This window comes from Mus caroli, unplaced genomic scaffold, assembly GCF_978045245.1.
Source record: "Mus caroli unplaced genomic scaffold, Mus_caroli_1 scaffold_11, whole genome shotgun sequence".
NCBI classification, from domain to species: domain Eukaryota; kingdom Metazoa; phylum Chordata; class Mammalia; order Rodentia; family Muridae; genus Mus; species Mus caroli.
In genome coordinates this window covers 63,139,624-63,163,256 of record NW_028227266.1, presented here as the reverse complement: position 1 = coordinate 63,163,256, position 23,633 = coordinate 63,139,624, and the positions used below count along the sequence as shown (strand labels likewise).

General features: G+C 49.3%; 1 protein-coding gene across 4 annotated transcripts in view; it reads right to left on the bottom strand.

The window, feature by feature from the left end:
• The window catches only part of Megf11 (multiple EGF like domains 11), a 314,168-nt gene that overhangs the window by 160,630 nt on the left and 129,905 nt on the right, over positions 1 to 23,633 (bottom strand). For all 4 annotated transcript variants that reach the window (XM_085844708.1, XM_085844706.1, XM_085844707.1 and 1 more), the window contains one exon: positions 2,311 to 2,403. In XM_085844708.1, the coding sequence (XP_085700834.1) occupies positions 2,311 to 2,403 (93 nt within the window). The remainder of the gene's footprint in view (positions 1 to 2,310; positions 2,404 to 23,633) is intronic.

The window sequence follows — 23,633 nt, the reverse complement described above, 5'->3', positions numbered from 1 at the left end:
GCCTGAGGCTTCATCCCCTCCCTCACAGGCCACCCTTGCTCTTGGGAAGAGGTAGCAACAGTGGCAGGCAGGCCCAGCCTTGCAGGCTCACCCACTCCAGTCCGGTGTTTCTAACCCAAAGATCCACTGTCAGCAAAATTACACCAAAGGAAACACAGACAGAGGACATGCCCTTGGCCATTTCCCCCCTTTGTGCTTTCCGGGAATTCAATTTCACAGGAAAACCGGCTGAACACTAACTCACACATCCCTCAGGGTCAGACTCCTTTGTCTAGCCTTTCTTCTCTGCCACAGCATCTCTGTAAGGCACAGGTGTGGGTGGAAAGGAGACTGTGCAGCCATTTGGGGTCCCACACACATTACAGAGGGTTTCTTGGAGGCTCCAAATAGATATACCCCCTACCCCCGATCCAGGAGAGCCACTAAGTAAGACTTTAGACAAAGCCACATCCCATGCCTTCCTTTGGCTGTCATTTCTTAATGCCCTGGTCAGACATAGACAAAGGTACCGTGTATCAAATCTGCATATCAAAAGACCACAACTAGATTTGCCTGGCTCAGCAGAGAGCAGGCAAGAGCACACACACTGTAACAGGCCAATGTGTGTGAACCCATCATTCCCCTCTCTAAGGGCTTTTTGTTTTTGTTTGTTTTGTTTTACAGGTTTTTAAATTGTTCTTTTACTTATTCACTTTATATCCCACTCACTGCCTGCATCCCAGGCACCCCTTCCTCAACGCTTCCCCCACACCTCCTCCCTTTCTCCTCCAAGCAAGTGGGGAATCCCCCACCCTGGTACATCAAGTCTCTGTGAGACTAGGCACATCCTCTCCTGCTGAGGCCAGACAAGGCAGCCCAGCTAGTAGAATATATCCCATGGACAGGCAATAGCTTATGGGATAGTCCCCAGTCCACTTGTTCGGGACCCACATGAAAACCAAGCTGCACCTCTGCTACATATGTGTGGGAGGCCTAGGTCCGCCTGTGTTTGCTCTTTGACCAGTGGTTCAGTCTCTGAGAGCTCCAAGAGTCCAGGTTAGTTGACTCTGTTAGTCTTCCTGTGGAGTTTTTAATCTCCTTCAAGGCCCACAATCTACACAATGGAATATTATTTAGCTATCAAAAACAAAGACACCATGAATTTTGATGGCAAATAGATGAAACTTGAGAATATCATCCTGAGTGAGGTAACCTAGTCCCAAAAGGACATGCATGGTATGTACTCATTTATAAGTAGACATTGGCCATGAAATACAGGATACCTATGCTATATTCCATAGACCTAAAGGAGCTAAGCAAGAAGAAAGGCCCAAGCAAGGATGCTTGAATCTCTAAGGTTTTACATTCATCTCTAATGGTCACAGCCTCTATGGGATAAAGGACATAGGGGTAGCTCCCCAAGATGCAAACAGTGAGTCTTGGAGCTGTAACGAGTTGGTCTAAGTATATTTTTACCCCATGTCACCATTAAAAAGACTACCTCAACTCAAAGCAGGAAGAAAATGGAGCTCCAATGCTATTCAAGGCCTCTGAAGAGCCAATAGGACCACAGCATTAAATAGCCATTGACTGGTTTTAGAGTGTACCTGTGGAAGGGGGTTATCTGAGGCTATTGAAGGAAGAGGAGGTGGAAGAGTTAGAGGAGGACTCAGCTGTACCCTTGGTGGTGAATTTCTTAAGTTTTGTCTGATACATACATACATCCCATAGGGTACTAGTGCCACAATAAGATAATGTAGCATGCTGTCATGGGTCACTGAGTTATCCACAGGAGTGCCTGCCTCCAAACCAGGCAGGTTTCTCTATGAAATGGGCATTCTCCATGCACGAAGGTATAGGTACAGTGTGTTCTTCCCCAAGGTTGTCCCCTTCTCCTACTGCAGGGAACATAGAGATATCCTGGTATCAGCCTCCCATAGCAGCCCCTTGCACACCCATGAACACCCATGAAACTGTGTCTCTTGTCCAGTCAAACCAAGGACCAGGCCTAATGACCACCTGGATCTGTACACAGGCACACACAACATCCTAAGTTCATTCTGACTCTCAAAGACCATATATAGAGGTGGGTCGTCAAAAAAAAAAAAAAAAAACCCTATACAATTGACCCCACAGCTCTCTACATTTACAACTCTCACAGACCCCATAAACTTTCACATATCCCTAGAGCCCCTGGCCCCAACAAACGTTGTCACTCACCAAGTGCAACCGGCTTCTTTCTGACATCCCTACTCATCTCCACCTGACCCAAGAATAATGCATTATACCACCCCCCCCAAACATGTCAGAACCCAAAGCCCACAGACTCACCGCTGGAGCAGTCAGGGCCTCCCCATCCAGGCTCACAGTGGCAGGTATCGGGAGAGACACAGCGGCCGTGCATACACTCCTCGGTACACAGAGCTGAGGGCGTGAGAGGGGAGAAAAGCAGACAGTGAGAACCAGCCATCTGGACTGAGAGTAGAAGCCACTTTGTTAGGGGTCCCTGGTACTAAGGATGCTCCAGACGTTTCTTTGGCTTGGTGGATAAACATCAAATTTAATATGATCTGAGCTGTTTAACTCTGAAATGTGTCTGACAAAAGGGCATTGTGGCTGTCCCAGCCTCACTTCTTAAAATGAAACCAACCTAAGACAGGGCAGCCTTGGCTTTTTGGTAATATCTCCTCAGTTGACAGAGAGTCCCCAGCACCTCATAAACCTTGTTTGGTACCACATACCTAATCCCAGCACTCAGGAGGTGGAGGAAGGGAGATCAAGAGCTTAAGGTGATTCTCAGCTACATAGTAAGTTGGAGGCTAGTTGGGGACGACATGACTTATATAAAGCACAGTCTCCTTTAGGCTAGCTGTGGTGATACACATCCGCAAGCCCAGGACTCGGGAGTTTAAGGTGAGAGGATCGAGATGAATTTATGGCCAGCCTAGGCTACATAGAGAAACCCTGTCTCAGAGAAATTGAGAGACAGACAGAGACAAAGAGAGACAGAGAGACAGAAGCAGAAGAGAAAGAAAAAAAGAAAAATGGTTATGGAATGGTAGTGGGGATGGGGGCTGGAGAGATGGCTCAGTGGTTAGGAGCACTGGCTGCTCTTCCATAGGACTTGAGTTCAGTTCTTAGCATCCACATCTGGCAACTCACAACCACTTTGTCACTCCAGCTTCAGGGGATCCAATGTCTTCTTCTGGCCTCCACTGGCATTCATATACAAATGACATAGACTCATATAGACAGACATATTCACATGTGGTTAAAGGCAAGATAAATCTAAAAAAATCTAAAAACTTCAGTGTTTGGTTTGTGGAGCCCATACAGGGCTAGAGCCCCTCGTCACACTCCCAAACTCCTGCCACATCCACTCAGCAAGCCTGCCCCCTCCATCTTTTGCTGGCTTCAGTTTCTCCCCAGTAAAGCCCCTCATGTAGCAGGCTGCCTGGCAGGAGCAGACACTGGGCCCCCGCCTTCCCGCCCCCCTCCTCAAACATCCCTATTTTGGGGTTCTCAAATGTCAGCAAATCTGCAAAGTATACAAATGCTGAGGGGGAAAGGCAACAGCTAATTATAAGAAAGTAATTAAGAGAGACATCCACGATGATGATAATTGTAATTAGAAAGTGCCTGGCAATTTCTTATCACGCAGTCAAATGCTACAGCCCCGGAGCCGCTAGGCTAGGCAGTGAGCAAAGTTTCCGTCCACCGCACTGGCACTGAGGAGGCTTATTGACAGCCTGTGTGAGGAAGGGAGATTATTGCTCTCTCCTCTCGATAGAATCCACATTTTCCAAGGTCACCCTTTGCTCCCCAAGAGATCTGCCCCACCACCTAATCCATCAGCCAAGAATTACAGAAAACCCCCACGAGCTGCCCCCACTAATTTTGCAAGCTTGGGAAATCAGCGGCTATCATCAGCCCTGTCAATCTCCCGAGTGGGCTCGAGATAAAGGGTTTTTACTCTGAAAGTAGTGAGAATCCATCTTGCTGTCGGTTTCTGGCCTGGGCTGGGGAGCAGGTAGCCTGCTAGGGTGAGTCTAGAGTGAATGGGCCATGTTATGGTTGGGTGTGGGGTCTTTTAGCCCTCCCTTACTTCAGATGCTAGCCCTGGAGCAACTGCTTCTATAGGTACTGCCTTAGCTCTGTCTAGGTCCCCACGCAGGGAGACACCAGGTCAGAGGTCTCCATCAGTCCCTAAACAATCTACGCAAGTGGCTTTGGAGGAATGCCCTGGTTTGTGCTAAGAATATGCACAGCCCCAGTACTGCAGATCCCTAGGGATGGCTCCCCCAGATCCCTGACTAGGGAACCAGGCTGGTTCTGGATCTGGGGACCATCTCCACTTAGAGCCACAGAGACTTGCTCTGTCACTAGCTAGTCACTGCTATGCTAACCCTTTCTGAATGGGTTCAAATGGGCCTATGTCCCTGGGACACACAGAAAAACAGGTGCCCATCTCTTCCTCTCCATCTCATGCCAGCCCCTTGGGCCCTGCCAGCTCCCAGTGCTGACCTTGCTGCTCTCTCTCCTCTGTCACTATCCCTGTAGGCTGAGGACCCTGTGACATGCACAGCTGGGCCTGTTTGGATAGCAGCTTGTCAGCTTAGTAAGGATAATACCAGCTATTTGCTTCGCCAAGTACAGAAAGCCTAAACTTTGACCCTGGGGTCTCTGCCAAGGAAGTGGGAGCCTTTTATAAAGTCTAAACCTGCAGGGTGTCGGGGATGGAAGACACCTCAGAGAAAAGAGAACATCATACTCAGCCCCTTCACTGTATGCACGGAGAAACTGAGGCTCTAGGACCCATTATCTCAGGGATATATGGTCTGCCAGACAGGAATTCTGGGTGAGCTTCCTGGAGGTGGAGGCCATTGAAGGTGGTGGTGGGGAAGTGTGCTCAGACTATGAGCCTTTGTTTTACTCAGACTCAGCATCTCCCTATCCTGGCTAAGGAGCAGGAACATAAGGACCATAACACAGCAAGGGGGATGGGGTACAGTGAGAGTGGGAGACAGGCCAGAGCCAGAGCCAGAGCCAGTTTCCACACCTAAGCACCCTGCAGAGGGAAGGGTTTTGACCCCGGGAAGAGGGGATGAGGGAAGAGCAAGGACTCAGCCAGTGTCCTATCTGCCTTCCTATCTCTTCAGATCTCAGGGACCTGGGACACTTGCCTAAGCCCTGCACCCTCTCCTTGAGCAGCAGGAATGGTCTTTGGATATTCTGAGCAAGCTACACACTGAATAGCTTTCTCCCCTGTTCCCCTCCAGGGCCCTGGAGACCCAGAGTTCAGGTTGTCAAGTGCCACACTGCATACTGCAGCCATAACCCTTAGCTTAGCTGTGTTCAGAACATTGCTGTCCAGCCCACACAGGCAGAGCAGCCGCTCACATGTCCCAGACCCACTTGGGGGGACATGGCCGGGGTCCCTGTGTTCCCTCCAAACCTCCCACTCCCTCTCTTCCTCAGTGTCCTGCTGCTGTGCCCACACCATCTGCTTGTTAAAACCTCAATCCATTCATATTTCATAGGCGTTGTTTAGACAGATGTTTGAGTCCTGAAATATTGATGACAAACACCTGAGGCTGGGATTGCTAGATCTGGCATTTGGGCTAGTGTTTGAACACCTGGGGAGAGAGAGGGGGAGAGTCACCTGAAGGTTAGTGAAGTTAAGATGCCATGAACCCCTGAGTGTGGGTATGGGTGTGGGTGTGGGTCTGGGTCTGGCTATGGGTCCAGATCTGGGCCTGGAGTTGGGACTGGGGCAGCCTAACTCCAACCCCAGAACCCCAAATGAGCCAATGATAAGCAGCCCCTCCACAGAAGCCTGGGGCTCACACAGCACCTGTCCCTAAAGTAACAGGTTCCTTTTTTGACTCCTGATGCCATATAGCTGAGCCTCTGAAGGGACTGGGTTAGGACCCTGCCATCCTTGACTCTCTCTGTTTGACTCCTGCAGATATAGGAGGCTTTAGTCAGGTCTCTCTACCGAATGTCCATGTGCTCATGTGCAGGAACCACAGTGCACACTTGATGACCAGCCTCAAGTCAAGGGGAGTGGGCAGCACCCCCACTCTCTAGCCCTAGTAAGAAATTTGAACGTCTTTTCCCTCCACTCCTTCTCATTGCCCTCCCATCTTCTAGCATCTTCTAGATCCCATCTTCTAGATGCTTCTAGCGACTGCCAACCTCCTGGCATGCTGGGACACTGCTGCTGAGAAGCAGGTTGTTGGAGTTAGAGCACAGGGCATCCAGACACAGGGCCTTGCCCTACAGGAGTCATTCAGTGGCTCTGCTCACCTCTATCTGTGTGTCAACCCTCTCTCCATTGAGTGGGGGATGCTGACAAGCTAGACCTCAGGCTGTGGGGATCAAGGTAACTGATAAAGAGCAGTGCCAGGGGGCAGCAAGTGCCATGGAGCCTTGCTTTCACTACTCACAGGGCATCATCCTGTGACATGAGACTTTGTCATCTCACACACACACACACACCACACACACCACACACACCACACACACACTACACACACACCACACACACACACACACACACACATATATATATATACATACATACACACACCACACATACCACACACACACACATACACACACATACACACACATAAACACACACAGAGTTACCCTCACTCCCAGCCTTCATTGTCATCCATGCTAAGTGGTCTGCAGGGGTCTGCTAGCAGATCCCTGGTGGGGAAGAGTGCCATAACCTAAGTTTAAATCCGAGATTTACCAACTACTATTATCCCACCACTACCATAAGCAAAGACCCCTTTCCATGCTTTGAGCAGTCGTACCCACCTCATGGCTGTTGAAAAGATTAAATGAAATGTTTAGGGGATGGTGAGATGGCTCAGTGGATAAGGGCACAAACCTGATGTAGATTCAATCCCTAGAACCCACACGATGGAAGAAGAGAACCAGCTTCCATAAATGGAGCTCTGATCTCTGCAAATGCACTGTGGCATGTGCATGCCCTTCCCCATCCCACCCCACTAAATAAATAAATGTAATACATAAATAAACACTTAGATGAACACCCTGCAAACAGTAAGTGTTCAAACCCAAGAGCTGTTGACTGCAGACACCTCTTCACCCTCTCATAACATTCTCTCTCTGTTTTTTTCTCTCTCTCTCTGTTTTTCTCTCTGTGTTTCTCTCTCTCTCTCTCTCTCTCTGTTTCTCTCTCTCTCTCTCTCTCTCACACACACACACACACAGAGAGAGAGAGAGAGAGAGAGAGAGAGAGAGAGAGAGAGAGAGAGAGGAGAAAGAGAATCCTCTCATAAGACTGTGCATGTACATCTTGAGATCTGAGCCCCTCACATTCCCACGGTCATTTTACACACAGAATCTTCACCTACACCTATGCAGTATATACGATGGGATCTGGGCTTGATGTCTAAGATGGGTGACAGTTGCTACCATATTGCCATTTCCTGTATGCTACCATTTTCTGATTACCTACTATATGCTGGGCCTGGAGATTTCACACAGGTGTCTCATCTGGTGCTCCATAGTTTTAGGTCCACTTGACACAAGCCCAAGTCATCAGGGAGGAGGGAACCTCAATTAAGAAAATGGCTCTATAAAATCAGGCTGTAGGCAATCTTGTAGGGCATTTTCTTAATTAGAGATTGATGGAGGAGGGCCTAGACCATTGTGAGTGGTGCCATCCCTGGGCTGGCACTACTGGGTTCTATAAGAAAGCAGGCTGAGCAAGCCATGGGGAACAAGCCAGTAAGCAGCACTCCTCCATGGCCTCTGCATCAGCTCCTGCCTCCAGGTTCCAGCCCTGCTTTAGTTCCTACCCTGACTTCCTTTGATGAGCAGTGATGTGGAAGAGTAAACCAGATAAATGCTTTCCTCCCCAAGTTGTTTTTGATCATGGTGTTTCATCAAAGCAATACTATCCCAAACTAAGGCAAAACCCAACCCAAGGCCTGCCCAGCATGCTCTGGGAGTTCACTATCATAATTTTCTCAAATGCTAACCTTAAGGAGATCCCCCTCTGAGGTCTCCAGCCCCTGGGGGATATGGGCTGCTTCCTCCTCAGGTTTGGTAAGCCCTCACACAGCAGATGCTCGGTGTCTGTGGGTCCAACACTCTTCTAGCCCAGCAGAGCTCAGTGTAGCATGTATAGGAAGCTCAGCCCCAGAACAAACTCATAGAGAAGTCATCCAGTCTCTGAGCTGTCCCTTGGCTTAACATGGACTAGCCCCCAGGCCAGGTGGCTGGAAAAGACAGTGGTGCAGGCTATAGAGTAGGAAAGAGGGGCCAACTGCACCTGTGCCAGAGACACCAAGCCTTCATCCTTCTCAGCCCTGTGTCTTCAATTTCAAATCAGGACTACATCCTACAAAATCTGAAGGCAGACTCTGTGGAGGTCCACACTAGCTGTCCTCCTGCCTCAGGTGATACCTAGACAGCTGCATCCACACCTCTAGTCCCTCTTGCTTCCCTTTCCTAGAGCTTGGCAATGCTTCTCTCTTGACATCTCAGCGAGCTTCTTTCTTTCCTTCCTCTGCAAATGGCGCTGGCTGACCTGCTGTCTGTTTTTTTAAATAAAGTTTTATTGGCACACAGGCGCATCCATTCATTTCCATATCTCCATACGTGCTTTTGAACAGTAAGGATAGGTGAAGACGTTCTCCAAAAACAAATGGTCAGTTGAACCCAGAACATTGAATCCCAGGCATTGTATGTGGGAATGGCCCCTGCTGCTGGAGGTTCCTGATTGGAGGAAAGTGGACTATGGACAGTTAAGGCTCCTTCCTTTTTCTCTATTCTATCATGAACTGACTTCCCAGTAAGACCAAACAATAAAACAAGTCCAAAAGACATATAGAAAATCTTTGGTCCACCCCAGGGAACCAGGGAGACTCAGCCAGGCAGCAGAATTTGCAGCAGCCACCATGCTGACCTAGTGCTGACCTAGGACTCTATTATAGTCCCCTCTCCTTCCCTGAGGACCAGAGACTAGTAACTTGGAAGAGTCACTGAAGACCCGTGCTGTGATCAATGGCCTTGTTCACGTGGCGCGAGTCACTGCAGTGAGTGTGACAGGAAATGAGGTTGAGTAAGTACTCTCTTCTTCTCTGTCAGGTACTAAGCATACCCAGCCCAGATCCTGGGGTCTGGTCCTCTGCCAAGTGGAAAATGCCCTTGAGAGGTCCTGATAACCTGCACATCTGCCTAGGAAGAAAGTGTATTAGGTTCCTATTCCTCATCTTTTTTTTTTTTCCTTCTCCAGCCTTTTTAGGCATTTTTGTCTCAACCACCCATCCTGTACCTGCATCTGTATTATGGTCTGTCAGTGACACAAGCACCTCACCTGCAAATCAGGACTATGCTGTGCCTTCAGGAAAATCAAGACTACAAGCCAGTGTTGACCCCTTCTTACCCTCCTCCCATTCCCTGTGCCCAGGGATGACCTCCGTGGACAGCATCTCAGGCCCCCTCATCCTCTAGCCTCTGGGTAGGTCCAACCTGTGGGAAGAACCAGCAAGATACAGGAAGGGAGTTTGCACCATGTGGAGCCTTAAAGCCTGAGGGATGGAAGTGGGCCTCAGATAGATGCTATACCATTTCTTATATGGATAGATGTTTTCCATTCCCTGCCTATGTGTGTTTATTCTTCGGAGATGAAGCCTCGAGTATTCCAGGCTGATTTCAAACTCACGATGTAGCAGAGGATTGCCTTTAACTCATTATTCTTCTGTGTCTACCTCCCAAATGCAGGGATTACAGTGCACCCCATCACACCCAGTTTATGCAGTGCTGGGGATAGAACTCAGGATGCTGCATATAGCAGGCAAGCACCCCTCTCCTCACCTTTATAAAAACAGCCACGTTATCATTACACTCTCCCCAGTGATCTTCTTCATTAAACCCTCTTTCTCTTGCTAAGAGCCATGCCAAGGTCTGAGCCTACCCATGTGCATGATGCTAAATGGTTGCTCTTATCCATATACCTACCGCCTTGCTACCTGGGCCTCAGGTGGAGAGAGATGAGCAACAGTGCTGAACTTGGTGCTGACTTGCTCTAAGAACTTAGCTGGAGTTCCTCCCAACCTCCATTCCCCTGTATGAAGTATGAAGTGAAGGAGTTGGGGGTGTGGCCCCCTGATACTCTAGCTCTGGGTGTGCAGGGCTGTGGTGCGGCAGCTTTTGGTTTGGGGGACAATTCAAATGAAGCTTGAGGAGAGTGAAGAGCTACCTTAGCAGAGGACCTGAGTTTGAGCCTAGAACATATGTAAATAAGGGCAGATGTGATGGTGCATGTATATAAGCCCAGTGCTGGAGGGGCGGATCTCTTGAGCCCACTACTGGCCAGCCTATTGGTGAGCACCAGGCTAGTGAGAGGCTACGTAAAAGAAAAGGGAAGGTGGATAACACTGGAGGAATGGCATTCAGAGTTATCCTGTGGCCTACACACACACACACACACACACACACACACACACACACACACATATGCACACACACGGCCTACACACACACACATACACACACACACGTATGCACGCACACACACATGCACACACCACTGAATGTATGGGGGAGGAGAAAGACAGGGGAAGGGAGAGAGGGAGAGAAAGGGGGTGAACACATACAAGTATGTGTGTATACACACATACAAAATGCAGCCCGGTGTGGGGACACTGTGCTCTGGGGTGCAGGAAAGCAGCTGGACTGTCAGTCTTTGGGGGAAGAAGAAGCTCACACAGGCAACCGAGTCCCAGGATGAGAGCTTGGCACCAAGCAAATACTCAAGGCAGACTCAGGGTCTTCTCAGCAGACAAGCTATGGAGACAACACTGGCCCTTCCTGACCACTGGCTGGCCCTCATGGTGGAGAGCCCCCTGAATCAATTCTCCATTCTATTAGCATTCCACCCGAGACGACCCACGAGTCCCCAAGGTGCTCATGGTAATATATCTTGCCTGGCTGCTTGCAAATGGTCTAACTAGTTAATGAAACTATAAAATTCCCTCACATGAAAAGGTCAAGACAAATAAAGACAACTCCCATGCTCCCTGGCCCCATACCTAGTGAGGGCTAGAAAAGCCCTAGGGTCCAGACACAGGGTGGCCTCAGGAGGCCATGGCATATGGCTTCTGGTGCTTCCCATGACCCCTCTCTCCCCTGTGCCCCAAGGCACATTGATCAACCCAACATTAGCATTCCTGGCAGGAGCCACAGGCCAGTTGTCATTGGATTCTGCTTAGAAACAAAATGACCTCCATCCAAGTGGGCCTAAGTGCCAATTCTGAGGTGACATGCTTAGCATGAATGATTCTGCCATAGCCAAGGTCACACACCTCTATATGACATGTACGTATGTCTGTGGAGGGGAACATAGGACTCTCCAGGGGGCTTCTGACACAATCTGTAGATGAGTTTCACCCAGTCCTTTGTAATCGCTATCCCTGAGTTCCCTCCCCAGCCAAGGAGAGTCAAGTCAGCTGGCTCCTCTCTTCAGCACATCTAGACTTGGCTTTGGGTGGCTGTGGCCATGTTTGACTCCGGGACATGAACAGTCACCTGTAGGGAAGTAGCAGCTCCCCTGCAGTGCTGGAAGGGTCTGATGAGCACAAGCCCCTCCTGATCTAGAGAACTGGGACTGAAAGTTCCACCCCACTGTTGTCTTTAGTTTTTTTCAAAGTCTACTTTTAATAATGGTTTCAGTAGTGTCGGGAAAGCAAACACGAATCAGCAACAGTGGCATGACCTAGCAGAGACAGCCAGGCCTCAGCCAAGTCAGCACAAGTCAGCAAGAGAGATCAGGATCAGCAGGGACACCAGGAGAAGTTCTTTGTCATCCCTCTCTCAATGAAGTGAAGATCAGTGAAGACACAAGACCATGAAGCATTGCAAAGCTAGCCATGCAAGCCTCCCATCACTGTCTGTTAAGTCCTATTTATACTCTCTCCAAACATCAAGTGTCTTCCCATGGCACCTGAGTCTGTCTTAGCAAAACCCCACATATGAGTCTGTGTCAGCTGACATCACTCTGCCAATCAGCTGAGTCTGCTGAAGAGGCAAGAAGTCGCCAGCACACCACCAGAAGATTTTTCTAAGTTTCTCTCTATGGAGTTTCTATCTATGAACAGAGCTCAGCAATGCACTGTAAGGTGAACCAATACATGCTTTTTGTTGGCCTCCTTTTCATGATACGCTGGTTGACCGATACACTGTGGTTGTGTAGTGTTATGTATTCACCTCTGGGTTCCTGCTCCGCTCATTAGCTGCTGTCTTCTGATGCTAAGCTTCCTCACCTGACTTATCTGAAACCCAGGCGCATTACTACGGAGACCTGAAGAGCACCGACAGCCGGAGCTGACAGCTGTGCCCTTTTCCCATCTTGCTGTTATCAATATTCCTCTTCTCAGAACTGGGTAGAAGACCTGTGACATCATAGTCCCATTGTGGCACTTTCAGTTCAGAAAATTATCCAAAAACCAGAGCTAGGGCCAGGAAGAATTCCTTGTTAGTAGACACAAGGAGGGAGAGACAACATTAGCTCAGTTAGGCTCAAGGGGACAGGGGGCTGGAAGCCACAGTCTGGATCAGCTCACTGGTGAACAACAATCCACCAAGAGGAATGGTGGGTACAGCCCCTTCCTCTTCTGACTCTCAGGGAACAGACTACAAGAAGATCATAACCCAGCTGCCAAAATCTATCTCTCACGAAGTCCCAGAGTTGTACTGAACGACTAGGGAGTATGTGTGATAATGTGCCTGTCATGTTCACTTTAATACCTCCTCCTCCAGGAAGTTTCTCATGACTACATAATCCTACCCTGCCCCAAGCTGGGCCTCCCTGTAATCTAGCATGTGGCTGGCCCCATGGGCCACAGCACTCATTTCTCCATTCTACTCACTGAGCTCACACCAAGTCCACAGAGGCAAGGAAGTGGTCTCTGTTCAATATCTCAGTGTCCCAGCATGGAACCAGATACGAGAGAAGCACAGTCAACATGAACTGAACCCCTGCCGGTCCCTATCCAGGATCTACTCTCTCCTCTGTGGGCCATGCCAGTCTGCCCGAGGGTGAATGCACCACTCAGCTAAAACACCTGACTATGCTTAAGCCTCAGCTCCATGACAGGATGGCAAAGGGCGTTTTTGTTTGTTGGCTGGTTGGTTGGTTGGTTGGTTTTGCTTATTTGTCTGTCTTTCTATCTGTCTGTTTTTTTGAGTACTCCAGGCTGGCCTCCACTTACTATGTTGCTGAAGATGATTTTGAACTTCTGACCCTCCTGCCTTGCCTCCTGGGTGCTGTGATTACAGCTTGTGCCACCAATCCCGTCCCTACAGTACTGAGGATGGATGAGATCCAGGGCTCCAGAATGCTAGGCAAGCACTCTACCAACTTAGCAACATCCCAGCCCTGAAAAATGCCTCTTAGAAAAATGCCAGTGACTGCAGCTGGCACAGCCTGTCTTGTCACAGCCAAAGCCAGTGGGGAGGACGAGCCTCCGTCCCATTCTATAGAGCTCTGGGGAGCCATCTATCCTCAAACACCAGATGATAACACCCCCTAACCCCCACCCACATCAGGGGACCTCCCTCACATCTCTACCAATCATCCTAAGATATTAGTCTGACTTGCTTCAAACGTGGCTTAACGGAGAGAAACAGTTTACCAATTAAAATTGCCACCTGTCAGAACGCTGCTATCAGGTGCCTGCATACAGCAAGCCTGCCAACCACGGGGCCTGATAAAAGCCATGGCGTGGCAGTCGGCAACCTCCGTGGGTGCAGAAGGCCTGGGCTCTGCTCCTGGCAGCCCAGCCTTCCCCAATTTGTAGAGGATTTTCACAGTTGAGCTGCTCCCACCCCCAACCCTGTGTCCCTGCAAGGAGCAACAGCTTTTAACTTGTTAATGGCACTGGAACATACGGCCTGAGTCAGCAAACCCCCAGCCCACGACCCGAGAAGAGGTTTTTCTAGGTCTTTTTTTCCCTCATTTGACAGATGCCAGACTTTCTCCAGAAAGACACATTCCGACTGATTGATTTTTTTTTTCTTTAGGAAATTGATCCTCGCCACCTACCAGGCAAGCAAAGCACGAGGCTTGTCAAGTCCTTTTTTTTTTTCCTTCCTTTTCCTTTTCAACACTGATTTAAAAAAAAAAAAAAGTTCTGTTTCTCTCTTAAAACTTAGCCTGTCTCAAAGGAGCTGCTCTCTTCTTGTGGTTTGAGTGACAGAGTCCCCAAAGAGGTGGCGATGGAGGATGGACAGATGAACCAGTGCACAGTTCCTGTGTTCCCTGTGTTCCATCTGACAGGTCTCAAGCAGATGTTAGTGGGCTAGCATGCAGCTGTCAGTTGGACAGCCGTGAGTGGGAGTCCCGTGCCTCTCCCTGGCAGGCTTTATAACCCTGAGCAATTAAAATGACCCTTGTTACAAAGTCTCCACTGCCTATCTGCAAAGCACTGAGCAACCCAAGGGTTGGGAGGGCAAAACAAGATTAAGCCTACACTCAGTTTGTCTGAGGAGGCCCCGGAAGGGCTCAGAAATCCTAGCTCAAGACAAGACCGCTGGTTTTAAAGGAGGTAGCAACGAGTTTGCTGAGCTCAGGGCCTAGGAGATGGCTCAGTCAGTAAAGTGCTTTCTATGCAAGCATGAGGATCTGAGTTCGATTCTCAGCACCTACGTAAAAAACAAAAACAAAACAAAACAAAAAACAGGTATAGAAACATAGGTCTTTAACACTAGATCTATGAAAGGAGGCAGAGATCCCCTAGCCAAGGCAGCCTAGGTGAATCCTGAGTTCACTGTCTCAAAAATAAGGTGAAACAGATTGAGGAAAACAACTGAGGTTGACCTCTGGACTCCACACCCTCTCACACACATGTGAACACGTATGCATGAACACAAAAGTACATACATACATACAAGGGAACATATAGACATGCTGAGTTCAGAGACTTCTGAAGACACTCAGAGGCATAGTATCTTTGCAGAGAGGGCTACCTCTACTTCATTAGACATTAACATTCGTAGTTCCTTGCCAAATTCCAAGCCCAGCTCTGACAGCAGCAAACAGCTGCTTTGTTCCAGCCTCAATCAGCTGCAATCACATCCTCAGGTGAAAATGGTTCTTTCCAGCTCCCAGGCCTTTGCACCAACCAGCATCCCTTCTGAACATGACTGATGAAGGTCTCACTTCAAATGTCACCCACCATAAGAAGCAGTCCCTGGATAGCCTCCATAGGTTAGGTGGTTCTAGCACCTTCCCAACCTCTCCTGATCACATGACACTGGTCACATGACACTGGTCACATGACACCGCTTGGCTCTGCACTGGAAGAATGATGCTCTTTTACTCTCCCTGCCACATCCTCGGGGTCCAGCACGGCACGAGCACTGAGCAGCTTTGTAAACAGCTGTTGGGTATTTGATGGAATGAATCCACATTGTCCCTGATACTCTGGACAGCTCCCATCACTAGAAAGCGCTCCGCTTCCCTGCACTGAAATCTGCCTTCTCAGACCTTGTATGCAATGCTGCCAAGCTTGCCCTTCCCCACCTCTGGCTCCAGGTCCCTTCTGACTCCACCAGAGTCTACGTCAGGAGCTGAAAGAGGCCCTTGACAGACTGGTAGGAAGCACAGCTCCCAGCAGGTATGGCTAGGATGCACAGTGCCCACCCTAGAGAACCTTTGATACCAGTCTTTTCCCTGGGCCTGCTCTGAGGCCATCACCCCATCTGGCGCGAAGGCCACCGAGGGTTCAGTGTCCATTGCATCCTCCACAGCATGGTCCTGCTGGTTTTAAATCTCACTCCTATGATATGCTAAATCAGGGGCTGCTTGGCCATGGGAACCCTAAGTTCCCTGGGAGTGATTTCAAGAATGGGTTGTCATCAAAACCACAGCCTTCTCATGATGTTGACTGCCAGGAGTGTTCCACCTTCCAGGAGCCTCTATGTCACTAAAAAGATCCCTCTCTGTCCTGGCCTCCTTTTACTGCCCCGGCCCATGAGTCAGAGGTCTCTACCTGCAAATTATTTAAAATAATGCTTAAAGTCTATTAGCACATGTTATCCAACTTCTAAGTAATAAAGACAGTAACCACCAAGGGCTGTGTGTTGACTCGGAGGCGGAGAGACTCTCCCCACTGCAGACTCTCTAACAGACCTAAGCTTTAAAGACAAACGGATAAAAGGGAGACGCTGGCAGGCATAAAGCACCAGCGTAGGTTTGTGGAAGCGAGGCAGAGAAACAGCTGGGGTGAGAGGCCAGGGACCCTCTTCCACACTCTCGTTTTACTCTGTATCTTTTGGAGGAGAGGCTCAGCTTTAAAATCCTTGAACTTGAGCACATGACAGGATGCAAGGTCATGTGCCATGGCACTGGTGACAACAGCAGGGGCCTGGACACAACCAACCATCCATCCACAGGAAAAAGACAATATCAACACACACACACACACACCCCACAGTAGGAAAATACAGTCACACAGTAGGGCATCAGTGCAGTAGAGCCTAGGATGCCGGGCCAGAGTGGCCAAGATCAGAAGGGTACCCTCTGTGAGATATTACAGCTCGAGGATATTCATGTCCTTAACTACATCTCAAACATCTCTGCAGAGACCACACAGCCAGTAAGCCCTTCAGGAGAGTGGCTCACCTGCCTCTGCAGACTACTGAATGTGGAAGACAGAAGAGTCTGCGGCCACCCACAGGAGCCTCCACTGGAGGATTCCATCAGCACCCCCACACTAGCCAGTCCCAGTGACAATGCATGACCACACAGATTCCTAAGGAATGGTAAGTTTGGGGAAATAACAGTGACCTCTGCCTGCTGCTGAGTGGAGACCCCAGAAGTCACCTCCCTTCAGGGACCAAGTCTCTATTACCCAGAGCCCTGGACAGGAGCAGGTTCTTCAGGGGCTCCACAGTGCCCGAGGGAGATAAGGTAGCAGTGAAGGTTGGCAGCGTTCATAGCCCACAGGTCTCACCCAACACCCAATAAAATGGAGCTCCACGAACTCTCAGGGCGACCTTTTGACCTTTCCATCTGCATCACACTAAACAGGGCACTGATTGACTCAAATATGAGCCTTGAGCCTCGCTCACCCCAACTTTCTCAAAGTTATCCTGTGGGACACCTGCCTCCTTCCTCCTTCCCTCTTGTCAGCTCCTCAGTCCCTCTCTGATCTGTAATAGCCTCGGAATTTACACAGGGAAGAGATCCCGAAGATGTGTGAAGAAAGGAAGAAACAAAGAGAGATGGAAGGTAGAGGAAAGAGAGGGAGGGACAGACAGACTGAAGAAGGACAAACAGACTTCAGACTATTTTTTGGAGTACTTAGATACTAGTCATCTGGCACCCTTTCCAATTTCTAAGTCTTGGGGTTATTTATTTGGTTGGTTGTTTGAGACAGAGTATACAGTGTAATGCAGGTTAGCTTTAAACTGGCTTTGTAGCCTAGAATGATCTTCTATGGCTTTGTTCTCTCTCCTCCCTTTTTCCCTTCCTCCCTTTCTCACTTAAGAGACAGGGTCACCCATCCCCCATGCTGATTTTGAACTTGCTATGAAGTTGAGGATGACCTTGAATTTATAATCTTCCATTTTTTCATCAAGTTGCTGGGATTACAAGCCCATGCCACCATGCCCTGTTTGTGCAATGATGGGGACTAAACCAGGCTCCATACATTAGGTAAGCATCTACCAACTGAGCCACATCCCCTGCCCACTGTCTGACGTCTAAGGCCTATGTCTGTCTCTTCCTTTGTTGCCCCAGTTCCCTTAAACAGGCAAATCAGATCTGTTATTCCCACTCTACAGACAAGGACATTGAGTCTCAAAGTCGTGAGGGCACTGCCTCTGGAAACTTCTCTCTGTGGTCCCCAATATCTACAGTGTCCTCATGCTGTCACTCACAGCAAGTTGTCACCAGTCATCACCAAATATGGGGGGAGGGGCTCATCTGGACATCTAGACAATGTTCTGCCACCGAGGACAAAGACCCCTGTTTGCTGCTCCTTCTGACCCTCAGGCCGTGCAGAGTGGATGCCAGGCCGATGCTGGCTCGTTGCTGAGGAAGGTGACACAAAGCCATAGCAGGCAGCTGTGATGGGCTGGGGACCAAAGTCTGACCTTGCAGGCTGCGCACTCAGAGAGCATCTGGCAGTGGAGAACAGCAGTGTCGTGAGCCAGAAAGCCTGAAAAAAGACAGGGCTCATTTTCTCCCAGGGGATCAGACAATAAAGGAAAGGTGACTCCTAATTCAACCCTTTAAACACATAAATAATGTTGCCTCTGCCACCCTGTGCCCCAAGAGCACTCATACAAGCACTCAACAGAATATTTCACCAGAGCGACAGAAACAGTATGCTGCCCAGAGTGCATCTCAGGGGTCACCATGGAGACCAAGCATCCTGGAAGCCAGGGGTCAGGCCTCTTCCCTGAGCTTTGTCCTTTCATACTCTGGGAGACACCCAGTGACCAGAGCCCTGCTCCACATTCCTCCAGAACCAGAGCAGGGATCTGCCTGAGTGGCCTTGGATACTCTTGGCTTCCCAAAAGCCAAAATGAGAGTGGTGACTCATTGCTTGCCACTGGCACACACAGTCTAACTCGAGGGTGTCTTTGCAGGAATTGTCAAGCATGTGGGCTGGAGAGATGGCCCGGTGGATAAGTCACTTGCTGTAAAAGCACTAGAATTTGGATTCCCAGGACCCACGTAAAAGCCAGGCAGGCATGGCACCTATAATCCCAGCAGCCTTTGGGAGGCAGGGACAGGGGATTCCTAGAATAAGCTAGCTAGCTAGACTGCCTGAAGTTGGCCAGTTCCATGTTCAGTGAGAGACCCTGCATAAAGTGGAGAGCAGTCAAGGAAGACACACAATTTCAATCTTCAATTTGGGGGCTCTATATACATATGTAAACATGTGTGTGCCCAACACATGTGAACAGGCATACGCACGCATGCACTCACGCCAAATACAGTAAGTCTTAAAGTACTGTAGGAGACTTGGGAGGCTGTGCTCAAATTTTGTTTTCACCACTTAGGGATTTGAAAATTAGCTAATTCCTAGAGTGACTCACTCGCTGTGGGTGCTTCATCCCCCATGTGTGTAAGAACCAGCAGCTGGCAATGCCTTGCAGGGAAAGGCTACTCGAAACACAGAGGGTAGAGAGAGGATTGCAGAGGGAGGAGGGGGAAGTGTGTGGATCTCACTCATCAGCTATCTCCTTCCTAACACTAGGGTCTGCAAAGGCTTCTCTCAACTGTAAGCATCCCTGAATTCCCATCTCTTTTCCGCTCCCTCTTGACACGCAGCTCACAGGATCCTCTAGGAGTAGTCAGATGGGAAACCCAGTTCAGAAGAAAAAGCCAGTCTACGTTAGAGATCCATTATCTACAGAGTGAGTTTGACATCAGCAGTATTGTCTACTGTAGGAATCCTATTCCACACTTGGGGAAGGAGTGATCCCCAAGGTAAGTGGTGGTTCCCTACCTGGCAGTCTCAGGGCTAATGTCACTGCCTGGATCAATGAAACTTTCATAGCCTCTGCTCCCAGGCCTTGCCTGTGTTTCTGTTAATTCTGACAGGAATGCCAAGACCATGGGTTCTACTGTAGTAGAAACTCCATGGGATTTGCCCCATATCCCCTCATCCAACCTATCTACGATGGTCCTTAAAATCTCCCAGGGGTTTGTATGCATGTGTGTGCATATGTGCGCATGTGTGTGCACTTGCACTCAAATATCAGACAACAATACTAGGTATCCCATCCTTTAGGGAGAGCACAGGGTTTTATTGGCCTGGAACTCACCAAGCTAGGTTGGCTGACAGGTGAGTCCCAGGGGTCTGCTTGTCTCTTTCTCCCCAGCACTGAAATTACAAATGTGCACCACCAGGGCCTTTTTTTTTTAACCACGTGTGTTCTTAGTCACTGTTCTATTTCTGTGAAGAAACACGACTATGACAACTCAGAACATTTAATTGGAGACTTGCTTACAGTTTCAGAGGGCTAGTTCATAGTCAGCATGGTAGAATGTGTGGCATTGGAGCAGTAGCTAAGAGCCATAGCCTGACCTGTAGGCAGAGAGAGACACTGGGCCTGGCATGGGCTTTTGAAACCTCAAAGTCCATGCCCAGTGACACACTTCCACCAACAAAGACACACCTCCTAATCCTTCTCAAATAGTCCCACTCCCTGGTGGAAATATGGGAGCCTACGGGAGCCATTATTATTCAAACCACCACAGGCTCTGAGGATCGAACTTGGGTCCTTCTGCTCGCAAGGCAAGTGCTTTGCCAACGACTCCCAGGTCCCATCTTCTAGTTTCTTAGTACACAGAACCTTCTTTCATTCAGTTCTGTTCCCCAGGTGAACTCTTAAGATTCCAGCTTCATAGCCCTTCCCTTACTCCCCCATAATCCCATCTGAGGGGACCCCACGATTGGCTTGCAGAACCCCAGGTTCTTTTCCTGCATGGGACCGATCAAAAACATCATTTGTGATTAATTTGGAGATAACTTCTGGGAGCCCCTCCATGGGCAGCCAGATCCCTGGAGTAGAAAGCACATCTTGCTTGTCCATCCCTAAGATCTATGCCCAGCCTCCAGCCAAGGAACAACAGTTACTCAATATAAACTGTTAGAATAAAAGCAAGTGAAAGCCAGGTGCTACTTTGTGGTAGAGTGCCTTCTCCTATACCTCAACAGACAGACAGACAGACAGACAGACAGGAAGAAAGCGGGGGAGGGAGTTGTCTGATAACTTAAGTATACTTGCTGAATGGATGGCAGGTGTAATAATAACGAGTGTCAGGACACCAGCCAATAGGCACCTTTCTTTTCCTGCCCTCTATTCCTACAGAATCAGCTGCAACACCTCGCACATGGTGCAGCAAAGGGAAAATCCAATCCTGCTGGACCCCACATATTACCCCCGAGAGGTAACTAGGCAACAACCATCCTGCCGAGGACCTCCAAGGAGGGCCAGTGGTTTCCCCAGCATTACGTAGGCATGAATAGAAGTGTGGGATTCAAAGTAGGGCTGCCACTTTCTGCTGTGATCAAGCTAGACCTGAAGACCTTCTTCTATTCTAGGGGAGGGACGGGGGTGCCTGGGACTAATGTCATGCTGGACTGTGAGCTCCCTGGATAAAGGAACATGCCTGCTTTGTGAATTTCTGCTCTCTAGCACTTAGCCCACCGCCTAGTGCATAAGAGGTACTTGAAAATCAATTGTTAAGTCAATAAATGATATTTTAGCCTGGAAAAACAAAATGTTTTGGCAGGGAAATGAGAGGGTTTTTGTTTTGTTTTGTTTTTTGTTTTTGTTGTTGTTGTTGTTGTTTTAAATATCTGAAGAATTGGGCTTGGGAATGCTTGCCATAAAAGCTTGAGGACCAATGTTCAGATCCCCAAAACCCACAGGGAAGTGGACAGGTGGCCTGCCCGTGATATTTGCTCATGAGAGGCAGAGAGAGGACTCTCTGGGGCAAGCTGGTTATTTGGACTGGAAACATCAACAGGCTCTGGGTTCAGTGGGAGAACCTGACTCAGTAAATAAGGTAAAGCGGAGTCAAGGAAGACACCTGAAATCAACCCCAGGCTCACACACATGCACAACAGACAGACAGACAGACATACACACCACTCACCCACATGCACACATATGCAAAGAAAAAGAACACTCGAAGAGATGTTATGTGGAAGGCACAGACTTGTTCTGAGACCAATGTAAATCTGTTTCCCCTGAGTGCAGCCCAGACCTTCCTGCACTTCCTCCCTAGGAGACAGCAAGATAGACCTGGACCTGGACCTCTGAAGCCACAAATCCATGTTTGTGGGTGCCCCTCCCCCACCCGGTGAACTTCCAAGGAGGCCACTGATTCCCGTGGCATTGCTCAGATATCATCACAAGTATGGAAATTAAAGCAGGGCCGCCATTTTCTGCCTGGATCAAACTAGATGTGCAGCCTTCCACGTAGCCAAGCTTGTCTCTCGGGAGTGTGAATCATGGCCAAGAGGCCTGGAGGAGACATCATCATCTGTAGACAAATGCCCAGAGCCCCGCCTCACCCTGAGAACACGGGATTCCTTGAGTGGGGAGCAGAGAAGGATCAGGACCCAGCTCACATCTTTTGACTTACTGCCCTGCTGCGCGTGCATGGGACCAGGAGACCTCAGCTACCCCGTTTGTCTTGGATCTGCTGATGCAACTTTGCAGGACTCAGACCACACCTCTATCTCCACCATTCTCTCTTCCTTCACCAGCTGAACACAGCCTCACATGGCCCCGCACGGTCTCACATGGCCCACAGATTCAGCCTGGGGTACTGGACTGCTACCACATGAACTGTCTCTCGAGTGTCCTCTCCTGGCAATGCAGGAGCCTTTACACAGAGGATGAAGGTACAGAATGGTGTAGAAGAAGGCCCCATCTAGCTATAAATACACAGGGAAAGAGAGAGGTGGCCATCTTGGGAAACAGGACCAACTCCCATGAGCTTCTAAGCAATAGCAGCTGCTTCAGCTTCCTTTCCCACCTTCCCCTTTGGTGGGCACGAGGGACAACTTCCACATGGCCTCCACACTAGGAAGAGTAAAGTCTGTGAAGGGGAAAGGGAGGGCAGCTGTGGGGAAGCCAAGCCAACTTAGCTTTACTGCTCAGAAGCCATGCCTCCTTGTCACCAATGCAAAAGTCAGGGGCTACAATGGCTGCTCTATATCTTGGACCACTCTGCAGGCCCACTAAAGACAAAATTTGTCTTGCTGCTCCTGGGGCTGAGTAGATCAGCCCCCATCCACCCACCACCTATCTTGGGATAAGCTGTATAGGGGCAGGTTGCATGGCTCCCGTCTAGCCTCTCTCTGGCAGATGCTAAAATGATTGACAACTCCTTCTAACTCTAGATTTTTTTTTCTCAGAGTCTTTAGCCCAGCTGGCCTTGAACGTGGTACACAGTCAGAGAGGACCTTGAACTTCTGTTCCTCCCGCCCCCACATCTCCATGGCTGAGATTATAGGCATGTGCCTCCATGCCTGGCTGTGTGTGTTGCTGGAGACTCTGTGCATGCTAGACAAGCACTCTACCAACTGAGCTATACCCCTAGCCCCAAGCACTTCTATAAGAAATTTAAAAAGCTATCCATGACAGCACACCACGTCCCTCTGTGTGACTTTCCTCTTGCTTCCTTGGGTGGGTAAGCGCTAGCTCCATGAGGCCACGGAAGACCAAAGGAAAAGAGTTAGAATGGGAATGAGAACATGGAGGAATAAACGCATCACTGCAGCCAGCTGGGGAGGAGGGGGCTGAGGGGGCCACTTTGGGGGAAGGATATTAACAGTTGCAGCCAAGCAGAAGTCCCTCATCACCTTTAATTCTCCCACAGGGAGCCTGTCCGGGTTGAGTTATCTTCCATGGGAAGGAAAAGCCGCCCTGGCCCTTTTAACCTAACACGGATCATAGAGCAGAGAAAATATAACAGCCTCAAACCACTAAGCACTCTTCAAGTAGACTCTGCAGCCTGCCAAAGAGGCAAGAGGGGGCTGGGTTAAAGGAATGACATTTATGTTTTCTAGAGAAAGCGGAAGGCTTCCCCGCTGCGCAGAGGCTGTGGGGTGAAGCTGGAAGGGCATTTG